We start from the raw sequence: 26,177 nt of genomic DNA, 5'->3' as shown, positions 1-26,177 counted from the left end.
AACCGTAGCTCTTACCTGCCTCACACAAAAGTGTAAGGCCCTTGTGCCTTCTCTACCTCTCCAGTCTGGCAATTTTAGCTGTTTCCTGACTTCACAAAACCTGAGGTTCCTCTACTTATTCGCTTGGTTCTCTCAGCTTCTAATGTCTGTGAAATCAATTTCTGTATTAAATTCCCTCTGTTTGAAATACCGATATGGTTTCTATTTCCCTGAATGAATCCCTATTACCTGATAGGAGAATATCATTAAAACCCAGCAAGACAGTGAGTTGTAAGAAGAAAAGATGGTCCCTAGTTTGTATTGTTCAGTTTCATTATTGTTTGGTTCAGGTTTATTATCTTTAAAACCATCCAATTTATTTTTGTGCTGCAAGGAAAATTCCATTAGAGTAATACTTCAAAGAATATGCCTTTTATAATAGTGTTTTTTACTTGTATGATAAGCTCACAATATGTACTCTAAAGTTTATAATACTGTGTGAGAAACACTCTCACTAATGTTTAAAAAAAGCCATTTTTTAAAAAAAAGGTGTTTTTGTGTTCCACAAATGTCTGAATGCTTGTGATTGCAAGTCAGGGATTGGCATATCTTGAGACTTAAACAGACTTTGCTCAATTACTTTCTATGGGGTAAAACCGAAGTTCCTATGATTTAGAGTTCAGGCATTATAATTATTCCTGCTCTCTTAAAAAAAGGGGCTCCTGCCTTCAAATCTTAGTTGGTCAAGCAAGAATTGTATCTATGGAAAATGTCAAAAACTGGCCAGAGTTCAAGAAGCTGACACATATGGTCTAAGATGATTTCACAGAGTGTTCCAATAGCTCAAATATCAACAGACTGGGACTTTACAAGGTGCAATATTTGGAAATCATCAAGTAAACAATCTACATTAAAGGGGCAGATCAGACAGTATATAAAGCATTGAGAAAAAGAAAAATACTTATGACTAGGTCTGTAACTCATTTAAGAGGAACTGATAGAGCAAGGCCAAGCCAGTTCGCCGGGCCATTTATTAAGCTGTTGACTGTATTTATAATTGGGGCCATGTAGAAACCTGTTTCTCAAAAAGGTGCACAAATTTAGGTATCGTAAGATGCCAAGCCAAAAGATGTGTGCTAAATGCTGATTATGTGTTTAGGTTCATCCTAAGAACTGGAGGTAGGACCTGCAGGAAGTGAGTGATGTGTTCCAGCTTTCAGAAAGAGCTTAGGGTGTAGGTGGGGGAGAAAGGATTTATATTTTAACAAGTGAAACTAAACTAACAGCAACAAAAAATCCTGGAATATTGTAATAAGAGACGTTCTGAGATGAGTATCATTATCTTTTATCCAACTCAGAACTTTGAATATTGTGTATTTTTTGTGAGTTATTCCCACCTACATTTGTTTACATCTCATCAACAGCCCAAGCAAGAGCACATCAGTAAGACTAGACTTAAGAGCGTTTTTTTTCTTCTTTTATTTGTATTTAAATATCAAGACTTCTATCTGATCCTGTTTTATTTAAATAAAAATATTTATTTAATCCTAAAAACTGAAAAAATAAAATATTCCTAGAGGACTTCAAAATCTCTCTCTCTCTCTCTCTCTCCCCCCCTCTCTCTCTCTCTCTTTCTCTCTCTCTCTCTCTCTCTCTCTCTCTCTTCATTCATATATATATATATATATATATATATATATATATATATATATATATGCTAATTAACCAGGACGCTGCAATGGGTCAACCCAACAGGAGGAGATTGCGCGCAGCATCGGGGGCAGGGCAGCAGGGGCCTCCATGGCCTGCACTGGGGGAAGGCCTGATCAGCAGCAGCGGCAGCTGCTTCAAGGGCCAGAGAGGGAGGCAGGGCCAGACTGGCGACTGGAGGGTGGGCGGTGCTGCGCCATTTCAAATCGCACGCTGGGCTCCTAGTATTCTTTATAATGATCCATCTATGAAACGTAATCTTTGTAAGCAATTTTCTTTTTTTCCTGGTTATATTTCAAGTACTGTTTTGTGTGGTTTTTTGTTTTTTGTTTTGTTTTTATAAATGGCATTTAAAAGAGACTAATTTAGAACATATACATACTGCAGGAATTTAAAAAATTGTAGAAAATGTGTAATCAAAACCCTAGAATTTTACATCCCTAGTTTTATGCTTGTGTTGTTGTTTTTTTAAACACCATGGGTAATTAATTTTGCCGTATCAAATTGAATGTATTTTCCTCATTTTATGCATATTACACATAAATTTGTTTTTAAACTAAATAGATTGTTCTTATTTTATTAAAAAGAAAATAAGAGCAAGAAAAAAACTATTAGAAGAGATAAGAATGCCTTGTTTTTCTGGATTAAAAATACATTTTATTGCCCTAATGGTTTGGCTCAGTGGATAGAGCGTCAGCCTGCGGACTGAAAGGTCCCAGGTTTGATTCTGGTCAAGGGCATGTTCCTTGGTTGCGGGCACATCCCCAGTAGGGGGTATGCAGGAGGCAGCTGGCAGCTGATCAATGTTTCTCTCTCATTGATGTTTCTAACTTTCTATCCCACTCCCTTCCTCTCTGTAAAAAAATCAATAAAATATATTTTAAAAACATTTTATTTACAATGATAATTACTAAGTTATGGTCACAGTGACATTTCAATTCCCACATATTGAGAATAATGGACAAAAATTATAACTAGGTCTTCATCTGGCACATACAATAGCTTGATATAGAACAACCAGTTAGTAGGTGCAACAGAGATTATTTAAATTTTGAATATCCTATGTTTTTTGCATAGATTTTTAAAAATTGCTGTTCTATTGGCCAATTAACCTTGCTTCAAAATCACACTGGCTACAGAAAAAAAAAAAAAAAGAAACACATGAGGTAAGATAAGGTATTCTTCACTAAATAGCCCTACCTTTCTTTCAGCTTTATGGTTCTATGACTCCATAAATATTTCTGAAAATATCTTCAGTTCTAGCAATTGGGTCACTTAACATCAATGTCCTTCTCATGTGTAATGTTCCATTAGTTTATAGCTTGTATCTCTGTGCACACATAGGGATCTGATGACAAGCAGGAATGTGGCATCACTGCTCAGAGTGATGGCAATGAAGAGTGGCTACCCAGGTGGAAAAGGCACAGATGTTGAATTGCCCTGGTGTAGAATCAAACCCTCTGACTCTCTGCTCCATCCTGGGCCTGGGCACAGATGTTAAATGGAACCTCTCTACCCTGCCCTCTTGTATTACTCTCAAGGTTTCTCAGAACTTAAGGTTTTCTTTTCTTAGTATTACTATTTTTGTTAGAGTAAATCCTCTTTTTAAATATGTTTTGTTTTTCAGATACTGCATATGGGGATGCTAGCTTGTCTGAAAATTTCCGTTACTGATTGAGTTTGACTGTGTATAACATTCTGTGTTCAGAATTATTTCCCATAAAATGTTAAAGTCATCATTCAATTTTCTGCTGTCATTCAGTATTATTAGAGATGGATTTGGTATGTTTGTCCTTCATGTTATATAAAGGGATCAAAATCATGTACCTGTGTTTTAATTTTTCAAGAGCATGCTCAAGTTTTGAGAGCATCTGTACAGCTGTGAATCACTGTAATGTTACTAATAAGGCTTTTAAACAGCCCACCCTCTCCTCTAAATTATCACACTTTCTTTCAGTTATTTTATTTCTATGGATTCTCTATTTTTGTGTTTCAAATTTCTAGTGATATTCTGTATTCTTTTATTTTAAAAAAGATAGATAGCTAGAATGAATATTTCCTGTTATATAATTCTGTTTCTAAAATAGACCTTGCTTCTGAATGGAGAATCTGCTCTGCAGGGCTGTACTTGTGAGGTGCTCCCACTGGTTGTAACACTCCCTCCCCCCCTCCCCCACACCCCCTGCCACCACACACACACACACACACACACACACACACACACACTTCCTCTTCCTCTTCCTCCAGCCCTGCTTTATTTCCTCCACACTACTTACCCACCTATTTAACACACACTTTATCTGTTCAATTCACTTCCACATCCCCATTACCTAAGAAGACTACCTGGACAGATATTTGGAGAAAGAATGAATAAATTAATGGCCAATAATCAGGCACCATCATACTCTGCAAAAACCTAGAGAACACCTCTGTGGAGTATCAGCATCCCCAAAATGTTCCTGATCTCTGCAGGGTTGGTTTTTTTCCCCAATTCCAAAGGCAGAGAAAGTGATTTTGCCAGGAAGTAAACTGCATGCATGAGTAGACAGGTATGCCAATCGACACTCCCTCAGAGAAATTGCTGCAGGTTTCTGTCCCACCTTCATAACGTACCCTCTGTCCTTGACGGTTCCTAATTTGTAGCCCCTTCAGGTCTCTGCAGAAAGGTAGCTCCCATCTCTGTCTCAAGTCTCTTCTGAGACTCTGGTTTCTGCTTGTTCTTGGTGTTCCTGGAAACCCCCATCACCTCTGTTTTTATATCCACTTTTCTCCCATTCTCCTTGCTGTCTGTTGTGGTGGTGGTGGTTATATTTTAAGTGGTAGAGGAGACCAATCCATATGCTCTTGTCTGTAATTTGGCCTGGAAGCCCAGTGCTTGTTGGTTGATTGGTTAGATATTAGCCCTTCAAGGCAGCCTATGGGAGAAAATCACATACACAAGCAAAAAGTATGGCTTCTTTAGTAAGCTAGTACAACATGAGGAGGGACAAAGGACCCTGAGTAAAATAATGTGTTCTTTTTCATGGTATAGCTCATTGAGGGATTTTACTAGTGACACATATAGCCATACAACAGTCCTCTATAGCAATAGACTTGTAGGTTAAGGAATTTTACACTAAGGCAGAATGACATAGCCACTCTGGTAATAATTCAGGTGAGACACCATTTCACAAGTGCTGGCCTGTTTTTAAAGACATTTGGGTTATTTTAAAAATCATATTCAATTATAAAATAGTTTCTATTATGGAGCTGTCAGTTAACAAAGAGGTTCAGAGGGAAAAAAAAGGAGAGAAAATTATACTCTAAAAGAGGGCCACGTTTTGTTTTCTTCACATGTCTAACAACAAGAAAAAAAGATGCAGTCCTAATTTCCTTCAGACACCTCTCAGAAGAAGGTATAAAGGAAATCATTATTCAACTCATAAAAAATTCATTTATGCTGACCTGTCTTTTTAAAAATAGAGGTTTCTAAAAGAATTTTGTTCCCCTCAAGCATATCCTGTTCCTTTATCTTGCCATGCCAAAAATGAAGTTGAAAGGTGATAATATCTTCTATGGACAGGTGTCTTGCTGTCTCATATTTAATATTTTCTTTCTTTGGGAGAGAATTTTTTTCAATCTATCACTCAGGAGGAGGTAAGGATGGTCTACAGAGGGATTTCCAGTAAGTTTCTGAGCTTCTTGATACTAAGAATATATTTGAACCACTCCTCATAATGTTTAAAAACAGGGCACTTATTTCATTTACAACTTCTAATGATAATATTTTCTCATCCTAATGAAATACATTAGTGTTACCATATATATTGTATAAATGTGGAAACTAACATTTACAGGGGTAATTTTTCAAATGATAGACATCTAATGAGTTGAAAATCAGGAATTTAAACACTGTTGGGTTTGAATCCAAAATAATTTGTTCTACATCAGACTGTATCTTCAATCTCCCAATATAACAGATTTTTAATTTCTCAATATATAAGCAGTGTTATATCTCAAAATATGAGTGAACCACTGAGAGAACAACAATGTATGAGGGAAAAGTTAATCCTTGTAATTAAATCTCCTGACGGAGACCCCAGAAGTGATCTAATGGAATTGCTCAAGAATTCTCCTTTATGCGTCTCAGTATTGTTACAAGCTATGTTGTTTCCCTTATCTTGGCTGGGGGCACTTTCTCCCTGTTTATGTATTGGCTAATCCACTTTGCTGGTTATTCCTTCAAAGCTCTAGCAAAGATTTCTTTAATTAAAATCAAAGACTAGATATTTTTGTGAAAAACAAAAATAACCAATAAATTTCCCTCTTTCTATCAGTGATCATAGTATTAGCCATCTGAGAATGCCATTACTGTGATCTCTGAGCATTCTTTTCCTTCGGTGGCTGGTTTTCTTAATGCTCAGTGGATAAGCCATGGCATTCTCCTCCAAGACAGTATATGTAGTGGGAAGAACATGAGGCTAGGAATGACAAGGATGGGCTTTCAAGTCAACTCTGCCATGTATTAAGGGAGTATGTGAAATGGCGGCTTAAAAAGCAAAACAAACCATGTCACAGGATTACTATGAGAATTAAAAGAGATAAAAATGCATATCAAATCTTAGGTGACAGACTACAATAAAATTTTAACTGTACAGTGTTCCCAAAGGAAGTCTCCAATATTAAATATTTCTTTAGTAATAGCTGCAGTAATTACTTTCTATAATTTATGTAATTTGTCTAATAATAAATACCTTATATGCATAACCAGAGTCAACTCTGAACTCCAATCTGGACTTATTTATTTTTGAAGTAATTGGATTAAAAACTACATCCTCTTCTACCTCAGTTTCTCCAGTTACAAATGTAAGCTTGATGATATGTAACTTGTCAGTAGAGTAATTAGCTAGAAAGTCTATTTGATTTTAAAAAAGAGAATCCATTTTCCTTTGTTAACTTGTTGTTTTCCATCTACACACAACACACACAGATATGAACGTGTGTATTTATAATTTTAAAAGATCACTCCTTTAGTTCTGATTTTACACTTGACATGGACTTGTTGTTTCTATTGAGCCCTAACCTGCTGTTTCTGCAGTGAATACCTATAAGAAACCAGTGTGCCCCAGAACCATTTCCATTAACTGGGTCTCCAAATGAAGTGCTGTATATCAATGCCTTCGGGCATGAGATGCACTGTGGGGTTCTTTCTTCTGGTAAATGAAGCATGTTTTTATAGAGCACTATGCATATCAGTGAATAGGAGTCCAGGGAAAAATAAAGTGTTGATCATCTTAATATCTTGTCCAGAGGAAGTGAATCAGGGTGTAAGCTTTAGCTGATAGAAACATCCTCGAGATATATATTTTTAAAGGATGGGGGTACTTTTATGAGTTGGAATGTCAAATAATATAATTCACTGAGTTAGGGTCAGTTGTTCTCATTTCAGTGAACAGCTCATTGGCCAAAGGCTACTTATTTTCTTACAAATAATTTTCCCGACACAATTAATACCCACTTAAAAACACACACACACAAACATTGGAGAAGCATCCAAAGATGGTGATTAAATATTAGAGAAGATGTTGGTTTTTATTTTCCCCAAACCCCTTCTGGTATTAAAGTATTCAAATGTACTTAGAGGTTTCATTTTGTCTTTAGAACATGGACTAGAAAAGTAAACGGCGCTTGTTACTTAAAACACTCCAGTGCTTCTGTGCTAAGTGTTACTAATAGCTTTGTTGTTCTAATATAATTCTCCTGGCGCTCCTCTTTCCCTCTGTAATCTGCCTTTCATTAATTGAAGCAGGTACTCTTATGATTTGAATTCAGAAGTATATGAGGTGTGAAAATATATTCCTACATATCTGCTAATGACACTGATTTTGTAGCAAACACACCAGGCCTTATGTATCTCAGTTTGCGTTTATCTTCAGAATAATCACTTTAGGTGGTACAATTTTTACCCATTCTGTTCTTGCTCTAATTATCTTTTCAAGGTCCTCCTTTGAATTGGCTTTGATTCTGGTTTTGAATATTTAAAAAAATAATCTGTCTATAGTATGCCTTAATAGATTTAGGATAGATGTATCTTTTTCACGTAGTCAAAAGACTTTCAAAGTGGAAACTAGTCCATAGGGTAAGTGAACATTTGGGCCTTTCAATTCTGCATTCACTGGTCATTAAATCCTCTTTGTGAACACAGAGGGAGAGGGTAAGGGGCAACTAATGCAGCAGCTACTCCACTCAAGTTGATCCCAGGGATGTCCTCAGTGACAGAAGTTCATCAGTTCTGTTGTCCTCCATGCAGTGATTCCTACAGATAGGAGAGGTGTGTTTTAAGTACTGCTTTCATCACTAAGACAGCAGGAAAAAATAGCAGGTGAAATGCTTAAGAGAGTCTAGGGCTGTTCTACTCATTAATACATTTTATTTATCATTCCAAAATGTCCTTATGTGTTCACAGGCATTTTTACCCTCTGCACAATGATGCTAAACTCCATTCCATTTCCTTCTACTTTCTTGTGTTTGAAAGTATGTCAGAACTGTGCCTTTATATTTTCATGCCTGAGTTTCCATGTGCTTTGCTGACCACCACATTATTCTTGTTATCTAAATTATGGTCAATTAATTAAATGAGTTTTAAATTCTTTAAAACTAATTCCAAAATGTATATGACCACACAGTTAACAAAATTCTCTTTAAATGTGCATTTTAAATATTTATTAGTTAATTAAGTACTCTGACTCTCTTACAATATATTCTCTTCCTGGAACAATGTATCTCATTACCTCGCAGGCTGTAAGATTAATTTTATATAATAATAAAATAATAGGGTTTGACTATCATCCCTCAGGAATTAAAGTAAATGGTAATATGCTATTGGTTGCATACAACTTGACAATTGAAAGTGTTTCTTTTCCTTTTACCAAAACTTAAATGAAAAAAAAAGGATATAAATCAGAATGTTTATTATCGTTTGTAACCTAGCTTAACTGAGAGCTACACTCATACATATATCAGATACATGTCAGGAACTTCCCCCAATGTCTTTTCACCACACATAGTTTCAAACTTGACTTTACCCAAGAAAACACCTTAGAATTTACCAATATTCTCTAACTTAGCTCCCTGAGTCCCTTTATCCACACTGCAGTAATGCAAGTTCAAGGTCGTGATGTTTTTTTGCAACTCCCATTCCAAAATTGTTTTAACATACTTCTATTCTTCATCAATATAAATACACAGTGTATTGAATTGATCTGGAAATTTGAGGGAAATGATGCTATTTCATACTGTGTGAGATCTATCAATAGGATCAATCCTTATTTTCTCTTATTTTGACAAAATTCCATTGAAATATATCTAAGACCATTGACCAATATATTTTTGGAACACCATTATTTATACTGTGATTTAGTAAAATGAAAGATGTCTCCATTCCAGTATTACAAGCCCAAACTTTCCTTTAACTATAATGTGTCTAGGATATATAGAAGAGGAATAGCAATTCACAAATATTTGATCAAAGTATATAAGTAAATGTAGAGTAGGCATTCAGACCTTATCAAAGATACTTGATCTAACTTAATGGTGTAAATAAGGGATCAGCAAGCTTTTTTTTTTTTTTAAAGGGCCAGATAGTAAACTATTTGGCTTTGCAGGCCATATGATCTGTGAGAACTACTCAACTTTGCCTGACAGTGCAAAGGCAGCCTTAGATAATATACCAGTGAATGATCATACTTATGCTTCAAAATATCTTTACTTACAAAGATAAATGGTGGGCCAGATTTGGCACATGGGCCATATTTTGCTCACTCCTTCTCTAGATAGATGAAACAAGTATAGACATTTCATCTATCTGAAATTAAAATGAGTGCATCTAATTAATTTGAGATAGGTTTATTTGACCAATCATTACCCTTTTCTCTTGTTTAGAAAAACAATCATTACAGTATAATAGAGCTCTTTATTACACTATAATAGAGCTCTTATACTGCACAATAGTATGAGATTAATCGAGTGTCCCCTGAAAATTGTTTATTCTTACTGATCAAAGATGATGACAATACATTCAGTCCCCTGTATCTGCGATTCTGCAACCATGGATTCAACCAGCCGCTGATGTAACATTTTTCCCTCAATATTTTCTATTGTTGCTAACATGTACTGTGTAATTAGGCCTGTGGTGGTTGTGTCTGCACTGAACATGTACAGACTTAATTTTCATTATTTTCTAAACAATACAGTATATTAACTAACTATATAGAATTTACATTGTGCTACATATTATAATTCAGAGATGATTTAAGGGTCCTCAAACTTTTTAAACAGGGGGCCAGTTCACTGTCCCTTAGACCGTTGGAGGGCCGGACTATAGTTTAAAAAAAAAAAACTATGAACAACTTCCTATGCGCACTGCAGGCCCGGGACGAGTCGGCTGCTAAGCGGGACAGGCAGTGGCACCCGGCGGGCTGGATAAATGTCCTCGGCGTGCCGCATGTGGCCCGCGGGCCGTAGTTTGAGGATGCCTGATTTAAAGTATACAAGAGGATGTTCATATGTTATATACAAATACTACACCATTTTTATAAGGAATTGGAGTATTCATGGATACTAGTATATGCATGTGTTTGAACTTTTAATGATCTTATAGTTATCATGTTATAAGATCCCCACCTAAACCTCAAAGACAGCATTTAGATAAGAGAACAAAAATGAACAAAGAAAGGTGTGCCTCATTATTGTAGTCTTTATTATAACCAAATTCCTATACTTTCCAAGTTCAGATATTATAATGGTTTTTAAAAAGCAAACAAGTAAGCAAGAATTTTATTTGCTATTTTTAGCAATTAATTTGCTTTTTATTAATTCATATATGTATGTCTCTTTGTCATCTATAGAAATGTAGAGACTTATAACTATCATTTTGCTTCAGAAGGTAGTTTACTAGAAATTTAGAGTTATTGGAGGAGCTAAAGAAAAAAAGAAATATTTGTTTTCTTATACTTTTGACATGGGAGGAATGATATATTGAAGAACCCATATAGCCGCCCCCTGGCTGGCCCTGCCCCCAATCACCCCCCTATTGGGGGTGGAGCTGACCAGCAAACCACCCACAGCCCCTCCCCCCAGCTGGCCCCGCCCCTGATCAGCCCCAATTGGGTGGGCCTGACCCACCTGTGCATGAATCCATGCACCTGGCCTCTAGTGTAATTATAATATGTATCTACTTTGATTTCTCTTTAGAACATATTTATCTGGGGCCTATTAGAAAGTCTGTTTCCTTCCTTCTAAGTAACTTCACTAATGAAAGTGATATAAGAAAAATACATGCAATACATACAGGGATGGACAAAAGTAGGTTAAATTACAGCCATCATTATTTAAAGGGTAAGTCATAAGTAAGGATTCAAAATGATAACAGCAATAATAGAAGACAAATAATACAAATCAATAATATAATAATTATTAAAAAATAATACAATAAACTGTTTTGCATACTCACAACTGTTAACCTACTTTTGTCCACTCCTTTACATACATATTTTTATATTTACACATAAATTATAAATACAGTTTCTTGAGTTAGAGAGTAGACTTTTAATATTAAAGAATTTTCAAGTGTTTCATAATGGAAACATTTTCTAAACTAGGTTTTTTTCTAACATTAATAACAGTACCATGTTGACATCCCTAGTAAAATGCTGATGGCAGACACCATAAGGATGTATTAATATTTATGAAAGAGCTTTGACTTTTATTTTACCGCTAGTGGTGCTGAGTAAATTATCTTCTTAGAATGTATTTGCTATATTTTAAACACCATTAAAAACACACAAACATGCCCTGGCCGGTTTGGCTCAGTGGATAGAGTGTCAGCCTGTGGACTGAAAGGTCCCAGGTACGATTCCTGTCAAGGGCATGTACCTTGGTTGCGGGCACATCCCCAGTAGGAGGTGTGCAGGAGGCAGCTAATTAATGTTTCTCTCTCATCAATGTTTCTGACTCTCTATCCTTCTCCCTTCCTCTCTGTAAAAAATCAATAAAAAATATTTTAAAAAAAACACACACAAACACAATAAACAACTCACTTTTCAGTTTCCCTGATTCCCCCAATATAGGAACATATTGTAAAAATAATAGGGTAATATAGCTAAAAAAAACAAAAAAGGTAATCAACCAAGAAATATTTAGGAAATAATACTTATATTCTGTGTAATGAAAAAACAAACAAACAAAAAACATTTGCTTTAGGATCAGTGACCTAAGAATGAATACAGGTAATATCTGTTCTTAATTATTGGTGGAAAATGCTTCATTTTCTTTTAATTTCTGATTCTTATGTTTATGATTCTAACTTAATTTCTTCCTCCCTCCTTTTCTTTTTTCCCTCCCTCCCTTCCCTCTATTTTAATCATGTATTTCTATTTTTCTTTGACACCAGGGTTAGAAGTTTATTTCCAAACATAACAGTATTTTCCAGGCATCTTTATGTTACTGATTTCTGGCTTTTTTCCACTGCTGACAGAGTATATCCTATATAAATTCAATCTCTTGCCCTTTGTAACATCTTGATATAAAGGCTTACAAACCTAATTTTTTTTAAATGTTGAATGTGATCTTGACATAAATGTGTACAGTTGACCCTTAACAATGTAGGGTTTGGGGGGCCAAATCCTGCAGAGTCAAAAATCTGCAAACAACTTAAGTCAACCCTTTGGATCTGTGGATTCCAAATCACAGATAGAAAAGACTGTTTTCAGTCTGTGATTGATTGAATCCATGGATAAAACACAGGGGAATACAGAGGGACAACCTTATATTTACTTTTCAAAATCCACGTGTAAATGAACCCATGCATTTCAAACCTTTGTTGTTCAAGAGTCAGTTATATGTTGCAGTTTGGGTGTGTAATATCAATTATGCCCAGATTTTTAGTCACCTAGTTCAAGTCTTCAATATTCCTATTAATAATTTGTTTGCTTTTCTATTAGTTTTAAGACAGGTATATTAAAATAACCTCCTATGATTGTATATTCATTATTTTTTTTTACTTATTTCTTTTAATGTCTGCTTTATATGATTTGAGGCCATGGCATTACTTGCACATACATTTAGAATTTTTAACTTTTTGACAAATTTCACATTTTATTATCCAGCCTCTCTCTCTCTCTCTCTTTCTCTCTCTCTCTCTCTCTCTCTCTCTCTCTGAAATGCTTCTTGTCTTGTTAATAAAGGTACAATACCTTTTCTTGATTAGTTGTTTGCATAGTAAATTTTTTTCCTGTCCTCTTAAGGTTATATTATTTTATTTAAGATGTAGTGCTTATAAGCTGAATGTTTTAAAATGTTAACCCTCTATGCTCTTATAAATAGAGAATTTAGATGATCAATATCTATAGTAGTTACTAATTGTAAGGTTCGAGTCGGATACCAAGGCATGTTAAAAGAGGAAGTTTATTCCGCACTAAGGATCGAGATAGAAAAACCAGGATTAGAGGAGAAGGAGGAGGAGAAGGGCCCGCCAGGCTGTCTCACAGACTGGGGAGACAGCAACATGTGCAGAGGTGGACACACCTTTTGAGGGGAGGAACAGGAAGGGGTGGGGTCCTCGGCACTTGGCATGCGCTGATTGGTGGTTCAATGTCTTGGGGATGTCCTAGCGCAGACACAGGTTACGTCATACTGCACCCACCAGTTGGGGGAAGGGAGGATCTATCACTAATCATTTGGAGTTTATAGCTAACTTTCTTGTATCCTTGAAACTTGATTATTTTTACTGGGTTCAAAAGATTTTTTTATGAATCCTTTTGCATGTTAATGTTTAATATATTTTTATTGTTGATAGTGTTATTGCTATCTCCCATTCCACCCCTTACTTCCCGCCCTCCTCCCAGATCCTACCCCCACCCCAGGTCTCCACTACCTTATTGCCCGTGTCCTTGGGCTATGCATATACTAGTAAGTGTTACAAGTTTTTTGGTTTATCTCTTCTCGTTCCCCCAACCCCACACTGAGGTATGTCAGTCTGTTCCATCCCTCCACGCTTCAGGTCTTATTTTGTTTGTCAATTCATTTTGTTAATTAGATTCCACAAATAAGTGAGATCATGTAATATTTGTCTTTCTCAAATATTCCACAAATAAGTGAGATCATGTAATATTTGTCATGTAATATTTGGTTTATTTCACTTAGCAGAATATTTTCCAGGTCCATCCATGCTGCAAACAAGAGGGATCTCTTACCCTTTGGGACAGCATGGGTGCATATTAATTGATGACTAAAGTAATGTCTACTTTCTTCAGAGACGATATACTCTTGCTCTTAGCAGGGTAGGAACATTGATGAATCTAGATAATCTTCATCCAGTTTCAATGTTTGTGAAAACTTAAAGATGAACTTGAGTTCCTGAAATGACAAGGATCTATTTTCAGTTCACATTTTCCATTATCTTGAACTGCCAACCTAAAACCAGTGGGTTTTTACCAGAACAAATCTGCTCCTTGGCATACTCTAACTCCATGTGTTAAACCACTAAAGCAAAAGGCTGCTAAAACATTGTTTATTTTGCCATACTCTCAGATAGAGTCAGCAGACAGCCCAAGGGAAAAAGCATTCCCCAAACTCAACGCAGATTTTTCATTAGGTTGTCTCTTTGACCTTGCCTATGTAATATCTGCAAGGAGTTATTGTGTGTGTGTGTGTGTGTGTGTGTGTGTGTGTGTGTGTATTCCTAGTTATTTTCAGTAGTAGGTTTAATGTAAATTTACTTGTCCATCATTACCTGAAGATGAGATTCTGATTTTTCTCTTTCCCATTGTGTTTAATTTGCTGTTTGTCCTACCCATTAGTGCTTAATTTAATTTACCTAACTATGCTGTTTTGTTTCTAATTGTGTTTTTTTCTTGGATCTGTTTTAAAGAGCCTTTCCATTATAGTTTGTGTTACTTCACTAACCATTCTAAAATTGTAAACATGAATATTTTATAATTTTAGAAAACCGCTCTATTATCTGCTTCTGTGGGGATACTAACTTTTTCATATGTGACATTATTTAATTTTTTCATGGTGTGTGATTTTCTTATGTGTTTTGTTCGTTTTTCACTTTGCCCTCATCCTCTTCCGCTTCTTCTATTGTTTTCTTTATTCTTCTCACAGTACCTTTTGAAATTCATTTTAAGCCAGACACAGTGTTCATTGAGTACCTATTGATATGGAATTTTTGGACTAGAACCAGGATTCTTTGTCCACCGGAATCGAAGAATGAATCCACGGACAGAAAGTGGTATAGCAAAGGTGGAGATTTATTAAAGAACAAGTACAGACTCCCACATGGGGAGAGGGAAAGAGTCCCACAGAATGGACTCCCCACAGAATGGACTCCCACGTGGGGAGGGGGAAAGGGTCCCACTCAGTTCCTTTCCCTATGGCTTATAAAGGCTGCAGATCCTGGTGCCTTGATATCCCTGTGATTGGTCACTGGTTCCTTAGACTGGTTACCATAGTAACTCCTGGGCTCAAAGGTTGAACCTCTATGGGACATGTGAGGTTCTTCCCCCCTCCTTCCTTATTGTCTTCCTATTCCCTTTGGGCTTTCTTCTCCTGGATAAAGGGCTTCCTTCTCTTTATTTTGTAAATATAAACCTTTGTTGTTCCCAGCTTCCTCTTCTATGGAAATGTACCTGTTGCAGCTTTCCAGCTCCCCTATTCTATGGAAATATACCTTCTGCTGCTCTGCAGCCCTGTGCTTTCTCCATATTTCCCCCTAATTTCTAAAATTTCTAATATTTCCTAAACCTGTCCTATCTTACCCCTAAAATTTCTGTCTCACTATTAAGTGTTAGGCAGGCATTGATAGATGCAAAAGTTACAAGGATGAAAAAACTTGTAATCTGCTAAAGGAAACAGGAGTGTATGCAACTAAGTATAAAACAGGCAAGAGGGGTACATGAGAATGCCCGAAGTGCCACTGAAGCAGGGCAGAGGGAGCAGCTCATCCTGACACAGGGAGCTGGGAAGTGCTTCATGGAACAGGTAGCAACAGGCTTCAGTAATTACTTTGCTGTAGAAATCTCTTCAATCCATGTACCTGCTGCTATAGTTTCTTAGACCCCCTATTGCCGGCAACATGAGAGTTTTAAGGCTCCTTTCAGTACCAACTAAATCTTTAAACACCTCCAAGTTTTAAAACATTCCTCTTGTGGCCCATCAATAGTAAATATCAAACCTACAGGTCAGAACCCAAAGCTTTTCAAAGTGTAATTGACAAATACCAGAAAGCATTTCACTTTATCACAGAAAACTTTAAAACTTCAAAATGAACCTGGCAAACGTGGGGCGCATTGCCTTCAATCAGGATCACTCCAGCTATTTCTCTCAAACTCTGTGGGAAGGGAAGAACAAATTTCAGAAGGCCGAAAATAATCCTAAAAGCTTCTTACAATAGCGTGCAGCAAGCAAAACTGAGTCCCCACAGTCTCAATGTGAGGCAAATTTATTTCAGATGTCAAAACCTTGCAACTAAATTTTGCAGTACTCTAAATCTAGTGCAACTCCAGGTTTCTGGCTAAAATTCTCTCTGTACACCTGTATTCTTCAGTTGCTTTAACTTCCTGTCCTTCTCATTAGGAAATTGTTGCAGTTAGTGAGGAAAACATACTATTGGTTTATAATGCCTGTCAATTAGATTCATATATTATTGTTAATTTATGTCACTTTTGAATAATCAATTTTTAAATTTTTCTTTTAAAAAAAATTAATTCTGCCTTAGCCAGTGTGGCTCAGTTAGTTGGGCATTGTCCTATTGAGACGGGATTTTTGGACTGGAACCCAGATTCTTTGTCCGCCAGAATTGAAGAATGAATCCACGGACAGAAGGTGGTATAGCAAAGGTGGAAATTTATTAAGGAAAAGTACAGACTCCCACGTGGGGAAGGGGAAAGGGTCCCACTGAGTTCCTTTTCCCTATGGCTTATAAAAGCTGCAGATCTTGGTGCCTTGATATCCCCTCTGATTGGTCACTATTGACTGGTTACCATAGTAACTCCTGAGCTCGAAGGTGGAACCTCACATAGAACATGTGAGGTTCTCCCCGCCTCCTTCCTTATTGTTCTCCTATTCCCTTTGGGCTTTCTTCTTTTCCTCTGGATGAAGGGCTTCCTTCTCTTTATTTTGTAAATATAGACCTTTAGCTGTTCCCAGCTCCCTCATTCTGTGGAAATGTACCTGTTGCAGCTTTCCATCCTATGGTGATATACCTTCTGCTGCTCTGCAGCCCTGTGTTTCTTCCATGGTCCCCTTCATTTCTAAAATTTTCTAAGACCTGTCTTTTTCACCCCTCAAACTTCCTGTTTCACTATGCACAGAAAGGTTGCTGGTTTGATTCCCAGTCAGGGCACATGCCCAGGTTGCAGGTTCCATCCAGTAGGAGGCGTACAAGAGGCAGCCACTCTTATCTTGCATTGATGTTTCTCCCCCTCCTTTCCTCTCTAAAAAAATCAATAAAAGTATTTACAAAGGAAAAAAAAAATTCCTACGCAGGGATTCTGATAAAATTGTAATTTGCTTTGGTATCAGGCCTATACAGTCATGACTTGATAAAGACACTTATATCCCTACATTAGTAATCCATAGAAAAAATTGAGCTGAAAATTTTAGTGAAGCAACGTATCTAGAAATAAATACTATTGCTGCTTTGTCTCCACTATAGGAGGGGGGGGGGTAATTTTTAAATATATACTTTGAGTCTGAATAGTCATCTTGCTATTGTTGCAGTCATTATATTAACTAGGTAGTCTATCAGTTCTTTGTATTTTAGAGTTTCTACACTCTTAGGTATTAAGTAGATTGCTTCAGAGTCAACACCCTTTAACTAAGAATACTCTCAAAGTATAAATATAACTTGTAAAAATTCAAGTTAAATATTAACTATATTTGCCTTTATTTTTCTTTCTACTTTTTTTTTATATTGTATCCTCAATGTCAACTTTCACTGCTCACCTAGATACTTCAGAGAATAACTCCATATCCATTCATGAGGATACAAAATGAATTTGGCTTCACATGCATCTTTCCTTGGCAGAGTTGTCATACCCCACTTTGAAATAACTCTTCTAAAATATATTTACAGAATACATTTTTTTCAAATTTTTGGGGAACATCTTGATCTCCTACTTTTTCAAATGTTTATTAAATATAATGCCAGATATAAAATAAATATAAGAACATAAATATGACTACTTTTCCAATAGTGTATTAAATGTCTTACATGATGAAATTGCATTGTTTTTTAACATTTTTCTTATTCGGTTTGTATTTAGGTAAATTATATTTTTGAATTGAAAATCACAATACCACTTCCCTAAATTATAACCATGAACAGTTTTACTGTTACTTAAAATAAGTATTGAATTTTATAAGATAGAAATTATTATTATTTTAAATATATTTTTATTGATTTCAGAGAGGAAGGGAGAGATAGAAACATCAATGATGAGAGAGAACCATCTATTGGCTGCCTCCTGCATGCCCCCCACTGGGAGTCGAGCGTCAATCTGGGCATGTGCCCTGACTGGGAATTGAACCGTGACCTCCTGGTTCAAAGGTCGATGCTCAGCCACTGAGGCATGCCAGCTGGGCTAGAAATTATTTTTTGAACCCCTTTAAGACTCTGTATAGACCATGGTTTTCTTTCCAGTGGGGAATTAATGAGAATCAGATGTAATCCTATGAAATCTATGTAATCCTATCTAATAAAATAGTAATGAAATCTATGTAATCCTATCTAATAAAATAGTAATATGCAAATTGACCATCACTCCAACACACAAGATAGCTGCCCCCATGTGGTCAAAGATGGCTGCTCCCATGTGGACACAAGATGGCCACCACAAAATGGCCAGCAGTGGAGGGCAGTTGGGAGGGATCAGGCCTGCAAGGGAGGGCAGTTTTGAGTGATCAGGCCAGCAGTGGGGGCAGGTAGGGGTGACAAGGCCTGCAGGGGAGGGCAGTTGGGGGGAACCAGGCCTGCAGGGGAGGACAGTTAGGGGTGACCAGGCCTTCAGGGGAGGGCAGTTAGGGGTGACCAGGCCTGCAGGGGAGAGCATTTAGGGGCAATCAGGCTGGCAGGGTAGTAGTTAGGCATCAATCAGGCTGGCAGGGGAGTGGTTAGGGGGTGATCAGGCTGGCAGGCAGAAGCGGTTAGGGGCAATCAGGAAGGCAGGCAGGCGAGCAGTTGGGAGCCAGCAGTCCTGGATTGTGAGAGGGATGTCTAACTGCCTGTTTAGGCCCAATCCTACCAGGCCTACCACACCCCCCCCCCTGTGCACGAATTTCGTGCACTGGGCCTCTAGTAAATAATATTGCTTGATTGATGCTATTTCTCCCTTTTGTCCTTTACCTTAATTAGGACTGAAATGTTATTCTCTGCATATATATTTAGTAAAGGTTTATTGTAGCTCCAAATGCTAAATCCTGCATTGATAACATAAGTAATTGTCAGTGTACTATTTGGAATGGATAAAAAAGTCTGGCCAAGCAAAAGAAGTGCCCCATTCCTCCACCTCAGTGTTACTGGGCTAAAGGTCTATTTGCCTGCATGCATCAAAGCCCAATAAGACAGGAACAGGAGTTTCCAGCAAAGTGAGGGTTTATTTTATGGAAGTGACCCCCAGCTGGAGACAGATAAGCTAATATTCAAAGACCTGGCTCCTGGATGGCTTCCAAGGGGATGGGTTATATTGGGGGAAATTGTTAATCTTGGTGACTAAGGGAGTAAGTGTGGTGATCAGGATTCTGGTTGGTCAGTGCTATTGATACCGAATTTTTGGACTGGAACCTGGCTTCTTTGTCCCCTGGAAACGAAGAATGAATCCACAGACCGAAAGTGGTATAGCAAAGGTGGAGATTTATTGAAGAACAAGTACAGACTCCCACATGGGGAGAGGGAAAGAGTCCCACAGAATGGACTCCCAAGTAGGGAGGGAGAGAAGGGTCCCACTGGGTTCCCTTTCCCTATGGCTTATAAAGGCTGCAGATCCTGGTGCCTTGATAGCCCCTCTGATTGGTCACTATTCCCTTCCACAGGTGAGGTTATCCCTCATCCTTCCCTCTGGGCTTTCTTTTTTCTATCTGAATGAAGGGCTTCCTTCTCTTTATTTTGTAAATACAGGCCTTTCCTGGCTACTTCCAGTTCCCTTGTCTTATGTAAATGCAACTGTTGTTGCTCCCTTGTCTTATGGAAATGTAATTGCACCTGGCTTCCTTGTGTTATGGAAATGTACCTTGTCCCAGTCTGCAGCCCTGCGCTTTCCATGGGTCCCAATTCTAAAAAAATCCCTAAGCCTGCCTATGTCCCCCTAAAATTCCTGCTTCACTAGGCTAGGGGCCAGTTGGTCAGTGCATCTGGTCCTGATGTGAGTGAGGCATGGACCTGGTTTCCTTGCTTTTCTGGGCCAGGAGCTGAAACAATTGAGGCCTAGATGTTATCTCTAGCTTGAAACTCTGTCTCTGTGGTCAATACTACCATGTTTTCCCGAAAATAAGACATCCTCCGAAAATAAGACCTATTTACAGTTTTCCTTCTGAGTGAAATATAAGCATCCCCCGAAAATAAGGCCCCAGGCTCTGTCTCAGAATGAAAATTCATTTACCGTAAACTGGTCGCTAGGGCCGCCCCGACTGGCGTCTAGCAACCAGTGACGTTACGCGGAGTCCTGACTTCACTGCTGTGTGGAGGCGGAGCTGAGGTCGGAGTGAGCGGTGAGCGCGGGGCGGGAGAGAGGAGGAGACTTTTGCAGATGCGTGTAGAAGAACAGGAGGATTAGAGCGGACGGGACGCGGCGAAGGTGGTGAGTGCTGGTCTGTCTCTGGTGACACTACCTGATGCTCACAGCCGCCTTCATGATGACTGAAGGTTCTCAGTCAGTGGCAGACCCTGCTCCAGCCCAGATCCAGGCCCCAGCAAGCCCAGTGACAGTCCCCAGGCAGGCCCCAGGGGGTAAATGTCTGATAAAGGGGTAGGGGGGATGTCTGGTGAAGGTGTTCAGTGGCACAGGGGTGGGGGGAGGCGGATCACTTAAAATGACACAGGAGGATCAGAGGGGGCAATCAAAATAACACAGGAGGATCAAAAGGGGTTATTAAAATGGTAATCCCCCCTCTGATTCTCCTGTGCCGTTTTGATTCCCCCTTCTGATCCCCCCTGTGTCATTTTGAGTGATCCCCTCCCCCGTCCTTGATACCCCAATTCCTTTTTTTTTACCCCTAGAAATGAGCGCAAAAAGAAAAAGCTACTCCGTGGAGTACAAGAAAGGGATCATGGAAGACTCTTGGGGCCAAAATCTTACTGCTTTCTGCAAAGAGAAGATGTTGAGTATCCGATTGGTCCAAAAATGGCGAGCAGAGTATGGTAACCTCATTGAACAAGTGGACAAGGGAAATGCTAAAAAGCGCAAGTGTGGATCAGGTCGGCAGCCATTATTTTCCGAGCTGGAAGACCTGATCTGTGAATGGGTTGTTGACAGGAGAGCAAAGGCTTTGGTTGTGAATAGGGCTCAGATTCAAGAATTTGCCCTTGCAATGGCACCACAGTTTGACATAGCCCCCGAAGACTTCAAAGCATCACAACACTGGCTGGATAATTTCCTTCAGCGAAGTGAACTGTCTTTAAGAAGATCTACAACATTGTTTAGGTTGGAAGATTCTCAAGTTATTAAGTGAGCACTTGCATTCGAGTCCTTTATTGATGATGCTGACTTCTCTAAATACAGTCTTTCCAACATGATTGCTATGGATGAAACTGCAGTGTTTATGGGCCAATCATCTCAAACAACAATTGAATAGCGGGGTGCCTCCTTAGCGTACATTCCCTCCACTGCTTACGAAAGTGCACGTGTTTCCTGTATTTTGGCAATTCATCTGGATGGCACTAAAATCCCACCTTTAATCATTTCTAAGGGCAAGAAGGAAAAGATTGAACGTGTTTTGGGCGTTTTTATTCTTGAAACTGAAAAAGCCTGGGCCACACAAGCAGTTATAAGGAAGTGGGTCGATTGAATGCTGCCGCTTGTTATGCGAGGGAGCCAAAGAGGTCTGCTAGTCTGGGATGCAGCCAACACTCACCACGCTAAAGACATGAAGACATTTCTTCACGAAAGAAAAATAGATCAGATAATGATTCCCGCAGGAATGACGGCCTATCTCCAGACTCTTGATATTGCAATAAACAAGCCATTCAAAGACAATTTGCGCATGGAAATTAATGACTACATTGAAAATAGAATGGAGAGAAATCAGCGTGGAAACTTTGTGAAACCTAAACTGCAAGAAGTTGTGACTTGGGTGAAGAATTCATGGGAGAAAATCACTGACAGTTGCATTGCAAATGCACTGCGAGCAGGCTACCTTGACAAGAAGTACTCATTTAAAGACAGTGCTATTGCTAAACATGAGAGATTTGGTCCACTGATTCTGAAAGAAATGGAGTCACAAGAAATTCACCAGGAAATTCAGGAATTGGATTGTTATGATGATGTTCCAGAAGATGATGACATGATTGTCATTGAATAAATGAGTAAATTCTTGATACTGTAGGATTCACAGTTTGTCTGGTTTGTGTTGACAACTACCATACTACCGTACCATATACAGGTAATAAATTTCCTTTATTTTCATTTAACAATAAATGTGTACCGTATTCTTCTTCATGGAAAAATAAGACATCCCCTGAAAATAAGACCTAGCGTGTCTTTGGGGGCAAAAATTAATATATTTTCGGGGAAACACAGTAGTAGACCTGAAGCTTTGTTTCCAAATATTATTTGATGCTGAGCAGAACCTCTTTGTCTTGAGAGCTTAATTAAGGGAGTGGTCCTGCAAGGGAGCAGGCAGCAGGTGAGTCAGGGTGATGGATGAGGCCAGTTTGAATGGGAAGGAAAGAAAGTAGAAAGGGTCATAGTAAAGAAATGAAGTTTCTGTGTGGTTAAATGAGCACTTCCCTTAAAGAAGAACATAGAAAGCAAAACCACTTAATAATAGAGACAGTTTATATCACTAGATTGATTTGATCTTTTATTAGAGAAAGAAAATTCCTAAGCGATGGTGGGTGGGAAACTGTCCTAGAGATATAGGGATATAGGGATAAGAATGGGGATATTTGGGAGACAATTAGTAGAAGGAGCCTGTTCTGTGGAAAGTAAGGATATTGATACGGGATTTTGGGACTGGAACACACGGTATTCTCCAGATTCTTTGTCAGAGTCAAAGAATGAATCCACGGACAGAAGATGGTATAGCAAAGGTAGAGATTTATTAAAGAACAAGTACAGACTCCCACGTGGGGAAGGAGAAAGAATCACACAGCACTGACTCCCATGTGGAGAGGGTGGAAGAGTCCCACTGAGTTCCCTTTTTTCTGGTTTATAAAGGCTGCAGTTCCTGTGTCCTGATATTCCATTTGATTGGTCAGTATTCCCTTTTGAATTGGTTACTATAGTAACTCCTGAGTCCCTCCTCCATCATTGTCTTCCTATTCCCTCTGGGCTTTCTTCCTCCTCCTTTATTTTGTAAGTATAGACCTTTTGGCTATCCCCAGTTCCCTTGTCTTATGGAAATGTAACTGTTGCTGCTCCCTTGTGTTATGAAAATGTAACCTCTGCTCTATAACCCTGTGTTTTTTCCATGAATCCTTAATTTTAAAATTTCCTAAACCTGCCAATTTCACCCCTAAAAATTCCTATTTCAATATAAAGAGGAAAGAAGGGAGAAAGTAGCAGGAAATAAGACTTTGAATACTTGTGCTTGGGGTAGGGTGGGGAGGGGAAAGCATCCTATTTGTACTCTTGCCTGAAGCTTGAATATGAAACCAAACAAGGCAATTAGGATCTGCAGATTTTTACGCTATACAAGTCTCTACTTAGCTACTTTCTCATCTTTTTTTTTTTTGACCAGAAATCTAAATATGCATATTTTAAACCATGTCTTAACCTCATTTTTCAGCTGATATTTACAAGATTAGTTCTTAATAATATCTCTCCAATGGTGCTATCAGAAAATAAAAAGACATTTTAATAGCAGTTGTAATTTTACTAAGAAATGATTACACAAAGCATAAAGCAGCCAGAATTGCTTATGTGATGAAAAAACATAATTCAGACCATTACTATTTACTGAAAATTCATGCTTAAGGAGATTGAGGAATTATTATAGCACAAAATACAAATGGTGAATCTTAAAGGGAATGTGTGACTAAGATTTTAAGAGGATTTGAATATGAAATGTGCGTCTGATAGTCACAGATTTCTCCTTTGGAGGAGTGTGGATCTCGAATAGCTCTCTTTTCTAGTGGGAGTTAAGATAGTTTATCCTTTGATGTTTGAGCTGTGAATGTTAATGGCTTTTTGGTATTATGGATAAGTAAATGCTCTAGGTGATGACATTTTACAAATGATTTTGAACTTTAATGATTTGACGTGGGTTCACCCCTCTTACCTACTAGAGTTAAGAACTGGTAGAGGAATTTACAACGTGAAGCTAGAGGCGAGCGCCCACAAATAATCTCGGCAGAGTGACTCTGTTTGTTTGGTGTGCACCCCCGCGATGGCCCAGCTCCAGGCACGCTTCTTCACCGACAACAAGAGATATGCAGTAGACGATGTTCCCTTCTCAATCCCTGCAGCTTCTGAAATTGCTGACCTTAGTAACATCATTAATAAATTGCTGGAGGCTAAAAATGAGGTCCACAAACATGTGGAGTTTGATTTCCTTATCAAGGGCCAGTTTCTACGAATGCCCTTGCTCAAACATATGGAACTGGAAAACATCTCGTCGGAAGAGGTTGTGGAACTAGAATACGTGGAGAAGTACACTGCACCTCAGCCAGAGCAATGCTTATTCCATGATGACTGGATCAGCTCAATCCAAGGGGCAGAGGAATGGATCTTGACTGGTTCTTATGATAAGACTTCTCGGATCTGGTCCTTGGGAGGAAAGTCGATAATGACGATTGTGGGACATACAGATGTCGTAAAAGATGTGGCCTGGGTGAAAAAAGACAACCTGTCTTGCCTACTGCTGAGTGCCTCTATGGACCAGACTATCCTCTTATGGGAGTGGAATGTGGAGAGAAACAAGGTGAAAGCGCTGCACTGCTGCAGAGGCCACGCTGGGAGTGTGGACTCCATAGCTGTCGACGGCACAGGAACTAAATTTTGCAGTGGCTCCTGGGATAAGATGCTAAAGATCTGGTCTACAGTCCCTACAGATGAAGAAGATGAAATGGAAGAATCCACAAATCGACCAAGAAAGAAACAGAAAACAGAGCAATTGGGACTAACAAGGACACCTATCGTGACCCTGTCTGGTCATAAAGAAGCAATTTCCTCGGTTCTGTGGTCAGATGCTGAAGAAATCTGCAGTGCATCCTGGGACCACACAATTAGAGTATGGGATGTTGAGTCTGGCAGTCTTAAGTCAACCTTGACAGGAAATAAAGTATTTAATTGTATCTCCTACTCTCCACTTTGTAAACGTTTAGCATCTGGAAGTACAGATAGGCATATCAGACTGTGGGATCCCCGGACTAAAGATGGTTCTTTGGTGTCGCTGTCCCTAACCTCACATACCGGCTGGGTCACGGCAGTAAAGTGGTCTCCTACCCATGAGCAGCAGCTAATTTCAGGTTCTTTAGATAACATTGTCAAGCTGTGGGATACAAGGAGTTGTAAGGCTCCTCTCTATGATTTGGCTGCTCATGAAGACAAAGTTCTAAGTGTGGACTGGACAGACACAGGGTTACTTCTGAGTGGAGGAGCAGACAATAAGTTGTATACCTACAGATATTCACCTACCACTTCCCATGTGGGGGCATGAAAGTGAATGATAAACTTGACTACAGAGATTCTGTAAATGTAATTGCTAGAGAATCCTCAGATTACATCAGTGCAGATCACCCTTGATAATAGTTATTACTGTCTTTTTCTTTATTTTGTATTTATTGTATAACAGTGTGCATTTATAAAATATAAAATGTGGCTTGCATTCTCTACCTTATGTAAACTCTTGAAATAAAACTGAGTTTATTATTTCTTAAAAAAAAAAAAAGAACTGGTAGAGCACTTAGGCAGCCCACCAGCTTGAACATGATTTGCAGAAGGCATGAGCCTGCCTGGGCATATCCCCTCAGAGCTCTAACGGTGATTTTCAGGGGTGTGTAGAAATATGATTTTAAAAAGTTAAATTTTGATACCCTGGTTGGTGTGGCTCAGTTGGTTGAGCACCAACCTGTGCACCAAGAGCTCCCTGGTTTGACTCCTGGTCAGGGCACATTCCTGGTTGTGGGCTCCATTCCCAGTGGGGTTGGGGTTGGGGGTTGGGCGTGAGGAGGCAGCCAATCGATGTTTCTCAATCTCTCCTTCTCCCTTCCTCTCTACCACTAAAATCAATAAAAACACATATTTTTTTTAAAAAGTAAAATTGTGAACTGCTGTCCATTCATAATTAGATAG

General features: G+C 38.5%; 1 protein-coding gene across 1 annotated transcript; it reads left to right on the top strand.

Annotated features, from left to right (window-relative positions):
* The first annotated feature begins 24,203 nt into the window (after positions 1–24,203).
* Positions 24,204–25,755, top strand: LOC308243157 (ribosome biogenesis protein WDR12-like). Its single transcript, XM_080658417.1, has one exon. The coding sequence runs from the start codon at positions 24,271–24,273 to the stop codon at positions 25,540–25,542; it is 1,272 nt and encodes a 423-aa protein (XP_080514543.1). The 5' UTR covers positions 24,204–24,270; the 3' UTR covers positions 25,543–25,755.
* Positions 25,756–26,177: the final 422 nt, after the last annotated feature.

This window comes from Plecotus auritus, assembly GCF_963455305.1.
Source record: "Plecotus auritus genome assembly, chromosome: 2".
Lineage (NCBI taxonomy): Eukaryota > Metazoa > Chordata > Mammalia > Chiroptera > Vespertilionidae > Plecotus > Plecotus auritus.
The sequence above is the reverse complement of the archived record's forward strand: the minus strand, read 5'-3'. Positions and strand labels throughout refer to the sequence as shown.

Excerpts from the sequence above, each read along its gene's own strand:
- LOC308243157 (XM_080658417.1), top strand. The coding sequence starts at position 24,271 with ATGGCCCAGCTCCAGGCACGCTTCTTCACCGACAACAAGAGATATGCA.